Source organism: Pteropus vampyrus, unplaced genomic scaffold (assembly GCF_000151845.1).
Source record: "Pteropus vampyrus isolate Shadow unplaced genomic scaffold, Pvam_2.0 Scaffold455, whole genome shotgun sequence".
Classification (NCBI taxonomy): Eukaryota; Metazoa; Chordata; class Mammalia; order Chiroptera; family Pteropodidae; genus Pteropus; species Pteropus vampyrus.
The window spans coordinates 839,296-846,841 of NW_011889236.1; the positions used below are offsets into that span (position 1 = coordinate 839,296).

At 43.2% G+C, this 7,546-nt stretch overlaps 1 protein-coding gene across 1 annotated transcript in view; it reads left to right on the forward strand.

The window, feature by feature from the left end:
* Positions 1–7,546, forward strand: part of LOC105306715 (receptor-type tyrosine-protein phosphatase T-like) — a gene marked incomplete at its 3' end in the record, with an annotated part of 597,375 nt that overhangs the window by 587,306 nt on the left and 2,523 nt on the right. Inside the window, exon 16 of the mRNA XM_011381898.1 lies at positions 2,938–3,073. Within this exon, the coding sequence (XP_011380200.1) occupies positions 2,938–3,073 (136 nt within the window). The remainder of the gene's footprint in view (positions 1–2,937; positions 3,074–7,546) is intronic.

The window sequence follows — 7,546 nt, forward strand, 5'->3', positions numbered from 1 at the left end:
CGTTTCTTTCATTTCTTGAATGCAGCAGGTTCCTCGCCCCGTCACACAGCCTGAGCCAGTGCTGGTTTTTCTGCTACTCCCATGTGATCCTCTGAAGCTCTCTTTGCCTAAGTATAGCTTGTCCTCCTTTGGAGCTCACGCCACTGGCCACTTCCTCCCCAAAGCGATTTATTTTCCTATCATGCACTGTCCAAGGGTCATGTACCTCTCAGTTCTGATTCTTAATAGAGTTAGAAGCTTACTATTATTCTTGGTTCATTAATCCTGTCTCCTGAGCCCCAGCCACCACTAATTGTAGTTCTTTGAGAGCAGGAACTGTGCCTGTTTTGCTCACCACAATCTCACAAATGTCTGCATTTAGTGGGTGATTGTGATTATTTATTGAAGGAATGAAGTGTGAATCTCATTAGACCAAGCTAGTAACAGTGTTTCTGGGGTATTGGGATCTTCTCCAGGGTTTCTTTGCCCGTGGACCCCCAGTCTTTGCAACAGAATCTCATAGCAGGCCCTAGGTAAAGTTTAAATTCACCTATGAGAGAATTGGCTATAGAGCCAACACTTTCTACAAATCCAAATAAAAAGACTATGACACTATTAAGGAACCGTAGTCTCCTCCTTTGTGCTTGGTCATGTCATATAGACTAGACATATCTCAGAAATCTTGTCTTCAAGCTGGGCAAGGGGAGCTACATGGGGGCTACCCGGCCCCCACTCTGGAATGTGAGCCCAATTCTGCCAAAAGAGCAGTTGACTAACTCCCCCAGGAATTCTCTGGGTTGTAGATAGGCAGAGCCTGCTCAGTCTTGGGATTCAATGCTCTAGTTTTGCCTTTAGCTGGTGAGGGAAACTGAGTAAAGCCCCTCATCCATAAGTCCTTCCAAAAGAAGGATCTCTGACCCCACTGACAGCATAGTTTAGCACATAGTACATCAGTGCTCAGTAGCAAATTAATGAATAAAGCAAATAACTTTGGTTCCCTTGCCTTTATGTCATTCAGTAATCACCAACGATTACAAGAAGGGAAGCCTGTGCTGGACTCTGGCATTAGGGAGATAGATAGGATGCACGAACTCCCTGTTCTTGACGACTTGCCATTCTCACTAGGGAGACTTGACTAAGTAAATCCAGCTTGTCTAAGTTACAAGAGAGTCTGGGGAAGGTGCTCTGATAAAGGAAACACGTGACTGAACTGGGGAAATCAGAATCATAGCTTACGGGCATTAGTGTTCCTTCGACTCAGCTGAGTCCTGTAAACACATGGCTGAAAAAGGAGAAACTCGATTTGGTTCCATGAGAACAAATGTGTGTGGGCAGCAATGTCATCCCTTCAGCTAAACAGTGAACAATGCAAACATTAAGGGAACACCTATTATGAGGTAGGCTCTGGGCTAACATCAAGAAACAAAGATAAAAGAGGTATAAACTCACCCCTGAGTAGCGTTAGACCCCTAGAAGAGACAGATAGGGAACAAATAACGAAAATATCGGTACATTGAGGTGTGTGCAAAGTGTCACGGGGAGTTATCAGAATTTTAGAGAAGAGGGAGGATCTCTCCCAGGGGCACAGGCAACCGGAGAAGATATAATCACTGATGAAGGATGCGTTGGTGCTAATGTGGTGGAAAAGTAGGGATGGGTCTGGAAGACGATTCTTTGGTTTTGAGCTGCCTCACACCATCATGGAACCATTGGGAGTATTAAGAGCAGCAGGAGGAATTCACTCGGGGTGCTGGACCACTCTCCAGAAGTGTTCATGCAGGTGTCCGAGATGAGTTGCCTCTGATCCCTGGCACTTTGCATTAAGAGACCAAGCTTAGCATTTTCTGGCTACTTACTTTTGTTATGGCATTACCAGAACCATTGTTGTGGGGCAGGGGCTCGAGAGACTGGGGGCTTGCAAGTTGAATGCAAAGTTTCTGATTATTGAGGCTTGGACTTAGGGTCAGAAAACCTGTAGAATCCTGGCCCCGACCTTTATCAGCCATGTGACCTTTTGCAAGTTCCCTTGGTTTTCTCATCTATAAAATGGGGAAATCATTTCTACTTTTTGGAATGTTTCTGAGGACTGACCAAGATGGAGGCATGAAATGACCCGGCACAGGGATGAGGATAGAGTAAGTGCCCAGTTCCCTGCCTTCCTCTACCTGGAATTGAGTTAGCAAGTTAGCATTTGTCAGTGTGTTAAATTAAAAAAAAAAAAAAGATAGAGTTAGTTAGATATAAGTGTTTTTTAAACCCAAGGCAATTTCCTGTTAACACACTAAATTTCTACCCCACCATTGGTTTCATATAAGGCACAAAACAAAATCTTTATGTTTTTATCTCTTACAATCAAGGGGTCAAATATATGATAACAGAAAGAGACTAGACTTTGGGTGGTGAGCACACAGTAGAGTATACAGATGTCATATTATCAAGTTGTACACCTGAAATTTACATAATGGTATTAACCAATGTTATCCCAATAAATTTGATTTCAAAAATCCAGTGGTTTTAATTGTATTACCTTAACGTAAAGCTGTTTTTTCACTATTTACCTGAAAGAATAAAGTAGGGTTTAGAATAATTTCATGAACCCAAGAATTTAACTGTAACTCCATGGTTTGACCCTAGGTATAAAGCAGCATGAGAGATAAAATCCTCCATTGATCACAGTGGAAGACAAGGGTGCCCCAACACAGCTATTGTGTAACTTTGGGCACCTCAACTTCTCTGAATCTCCATTTCTTCATATGCAAAAAGGAAGTAATAATAATCCCAACCTCACAGAGATTAATCCTCGAAACAATTACATGAGACAATATGTGTAATACCCTTAGCACAGTGCCTGGCACATAATTAGCTCTCGGTAAATATAAGCTGTTGTCATTACGGTTACAGTCTAGTCACATGTGTGAGCCTTTTCAACATCTTTCTCCTTCCCCTTTCCCCGCCAAGGTGCCTCCACCCAGAATTCTAACACTGTGGAGCCAGAGAAGCAGGTGGACAACACTGTGAAGATGGCCGGAGTGATCGCTGGCCTCCTCATGTTCATTATTATTCTCCTCGGCGTGATGCTCACCATCAAAAGGAGGTGAGTCTGGGTTGCTGCCCTGCGGAATCTGCTGACCCCAGGTGGCTCCAACTCTGCCGCATGGCCAGGTCCTTGCTCTGCTGGTCCCGGGCAAGGACCGACTGCCCTTGATTGTGAAGGTCTTGAAGTACTCGGGCCAGTTGTGGCTCATCGTGTTGGTGACTAAAGTGTATGTGCTGCTCGCTTGGTGAGTGGTCCTGAGGTGGTCAGTTTCATATGGGGCTAGTGATTCTTATTGTTGGACCACCTCGATGTGCCGTGGGATTCCTTGTATCATGAAATGAGTCTTCTAAGATTTAAGTGCTCTGTTGGATTGGTCATGTTATTGAGATAACTGGGGAGCTCTCAGAACACAGATGAGCCCAGAAATATAGATGCAGGAAAGTAGTGCTTCCCCCTTCTCACTACACTACCGTCTTCTGTTGATTAGACACTCACAGGACTTGGGGATAAAACAAGGGAGTTGCAGAGAGGGAAAGGCAACAGCCACCAGAGAAAGCTGATGAGCATCAACTGTCACTGTCCCGACAGTGCACTGGTTACTCCCCTGAACAGAGAGTCCTACCGCCCACCTCTCCTTAGCCCCTGGACTGGCGCCACGTTGACGTGCCTACCTCTCACTTCCACGTCTTCTCAGTTTCAATGCCACGGTCCCCACCTTGGTCTCCACTTTCCCACTCCCCCAATCGGCCAGAGCAGACAAAACATTTATCTACATTACAGTAATATGTGCTGTGATGTTCCCTGCCGCCAATTTAAAGAGACTTTCGTATTATTAAACAAATTACTTGACGCTTCAGTCTGAAGCTCTGGGTTTGATTACTCACAGAGTTCAGGGCAAGCCCAATAACAGGGACCAGGGACTTGCTTCCATCTGTAGGAAAAAAAATGCGCTCGTCAAATTTTTTTCCCCACCAAAACAAATGGACAGAATGCCCCAAAGACAGAGTCCATCCTCTACCTAAGGAGTCACATGAATATAAAGGCAGAAAGTTGAAAATTCAGTTATGATGTCCCCATTTCCAGCCATCAGAGAGTCAGAAATACTAGCGTTCACATACCTGCAGTCAGCCTTCTGTTAGCCATTTTGGTACCAGAAAGTCCCTGAGTCTCTCATGGTTCTGTTCGGAATCACTAAGTCCCCTCTCTGGCCAAGATATCTTGTTGGTAGGGCCTTGTCCTTTCTTGAGATCTTTTATCTAACAGGGTCGTTCCTTTCCCCCAGCCTCCCAGCAGAATGAAGAGTTAAGGTTCTCATCCAGCTACTGATTTTCTGGTTGGAGAGGCTAGTGGGGAAGTGATGGTACTATGTTAATATTGGGGACCAAGAGCCCCCAAAGGGTTAAGGACAGCGCTTCATTCTCATATCATCACTGTCATCCATAAAATGTGGCTATATTGAACGTCTCAGTGACAAGTCAGCTGCTATTAGATGAGGCTGAACATGAGGTTTGATTTCTCTGGGGGCAGTAAGCACATTGCACATATAAGGTTATTGTCATGCTTCTTAGAGTGACAGACACAATGGAGGCAGAGGTGAGTTTTGGATTGTCTACCTGAAAAAAAAGTAACCAATTTAATAGAATTGCATTCCTTTCTGATAGACCTGAAATGTTCTCATTCTTTGCCACTGATTTGGAAGTCAGATATGCTCTTCCAATTTTGCTCTTTCTAAAGCCTGGCTTAACCCACGTCACCATCGTCTGTGAGCTTGTGAAGAAAATTCGCTTCCTTCTCAACAGCTATTTCTGAAATGTGTGACTCTTTGGGAGGGAGGAAAGGACTTTCTGTTTCCAGGGTGGGAACAAGTATAAACTGAGTTCTTTGTGTGGTTTTAAAATCTTCTGCGTATCTTTATCTTTCACCTCTATCAAAATTATCCATCAGACCTAACCAACAGGCATCACATGATCACCACTTTTCCCCAACAGGCAAAATTCAGGTGTTGTGGCAGTGGGCAGAAGTTGGGAATTTGCTGATCAGTGTTTACATATACAGTATCTTTTGTAGAAAATACAACATTTTGCTGAACTAGTTGACAGTAATAATGGACTGATGGATAAAGGGGAAGGGAAAGGGAAAAGAAAAAAAAAGGAGAGAAAGAAGATGAAGGGGGAGAAAAAAAGAAATTAAGCATAACCCTGTAATTCTTCCACTGACCTACAGTGTTTTCTCATGTCTAGAGATGCCCAAAGGCCAGTGAAGTGTTTAGTGGGCTCCTTTGCCTCTTATGGGGAAAACTTCCTTGGCTGACTCTGTCACTAACTTACTGCTGGCCAGAACACTGTTCACAGCTACCTAAAAGAAAGTGATATTAAAGAAACCTTCCCTAAATTATGCAAATCATCACAACTCAGGATCCCAGGGTCAGCATCTCTTCAGTCCCATCAGGATGCACAGTTAGTTCCTGGATCCAGGAGCTCTCAGAAGCTGAGCACCAGCTATATCCCCTCCCCTGGCTTGAGCTGGGTCTTCTCCCTAACCTCCGTGGACGTGGGCATGGTTTTCTCTGCTCCTAGAGGGTCCAACTGGTTCAAAGTCTTCACCAAACTATGACCAAATGTTCCCAAAACAAATTAAAATGTCCTTAGCTTCTTACCCTGAAGCATTCATTCTCACTGGCCTTAGAGCTTTCTTGTCACTCTCCAAAGAGTTTTTCTTTGGCTGTTAGGAATTTTCTATTGTGATACTGAACTAGAAAGCAGGTAGAGAATGGGCTAGAGGTACAGAGGACCAAGAGAAGGACTTAATGAAAGAAGGAAATCAATTTACAGTCATAAGACAAGGGAGGAAAGAGACATGAGAGAAGAGAGAGGGAGAAAAAAATCAACAAATCCTGACAGATGTTTTGTTGTTGTCGCTTGGTTGTTTTGTAGTGGGTGGGGAGATGTTGAAAAATGAAAGGTTACAGAAAGGGATGTGAGAAGCTGGTGGGTGATACAAACAGGATTTTCTTACAGTTTGCGAAAAGATGCAAGTTCAAGTTTAGAATTCTTTATGTAGTACTTTTGGCTGTTTGAACTGGGCTTCTTAGAATGTGGGATCATATAGAATCAGGGCTGCATGGAGATATACAGGATGAGTGTCTCCATGAAGATGAGTGCATGGGTCTATGGGCTATGTAGATAGGCAGATGGATAGATTATTAAGTGGGTAGATGAATAGATGGTTGGATGGATGGATGGATGGATGGATGGATGGATGGATGGATGGGTGTGTTTACGAGCTGGGTGGATGGGTAGATAGTCAAATGGGTGGTTAAATGGAAAACTTAGTCCTGTTTAAATAGTGTGGAACAAGAAAGGGAAGATGTGTCTCAAGTCAGTCTTGTCAGCCAGCTGAAAAGAAGATTCTGCAGTATGTGATTTATTAATTTTAGGGTTTAGTGATTTTTTTTCCTAAGCACAGCTGTCTTCCTCTTCAGGATTTTTGATCTCAGGCAATCTGTTACCAGCAATACCACTGTATCCTTGTAAATTTAGACCTTCAGTAAATCTTTTTCAAGCCTTAGAGAAAACACACATGTATACTGTGCTTTGGTCACAGAATAAAGAACTATAACCCCTGCCCTGGAAGACTTTGCAATTTAATTGGGGAAAGGTACTCAATTAATGAAAGCTTGTCAGTTGCTCTGAAGCTGCATCAGGATAGCAGCTGGATTTTGGTGACAAACAGGATAACTCAGAGAAGCTACCTGGAAGTGATGGTTTGAAGATTAAGGAAACACGTTGTCATGAGGAGGTCACCCAGGCAGAGGTGAATCCTGAAGGTTGAGAGCAGAAAAGCCAGAGAGTCTAGAATGCAGAGTGCAGCCTGGAACTGCTGACAGTGAGGAAATCCTGGCTCGGGATGGAGGTCTTGTAGTTGGTCCAAAACACACAAAACCTTAGACCTAGTGAAGAGTGACCTCTCAGAGACTCAGATCCCTCAAGTAAAAATGAGAATAATGCCTGCTTTGTGGGGTTATGGGTGGATTAAAATAGATAAGCATGTGCTATCTCACTGCCCGACTCACAGTACTGTTCAACACACATCCGTTTCCTTCCTTCCCCAAGGTAGCACAGGCTAGTGGTCAAGAACATGAGCTTCAGAGCCCGGTGGCTATCAAATACAGTTACTAAGTGATCTTAGCCAAGATACTTAATTTTCTTTGCCTCCGTTTCCTCATCTGTGAAGTTGGGGTGATAATAATACCTACATGTCAGGGCGGTTGTGAGGAATATATGAATTAATGCATGGTAAGAGTTGAGAACACTGCCTAACTATGTAAATATTTATTTTTATTTTATTACTATTTTAATATTTCTAAAGAGGTGAACATTTAGTTCCTGGTCACCAGAGTAAAAAAGCAGTAAACCTTATATCTGTGAACTAGGTGGGGGCATATCTTCCCTTTATTGAGCCCTATTATATATTTTAGTTATTCAGATTAATATATTCTAATATTAAGTTAGAGTTATATAATTTACTTCT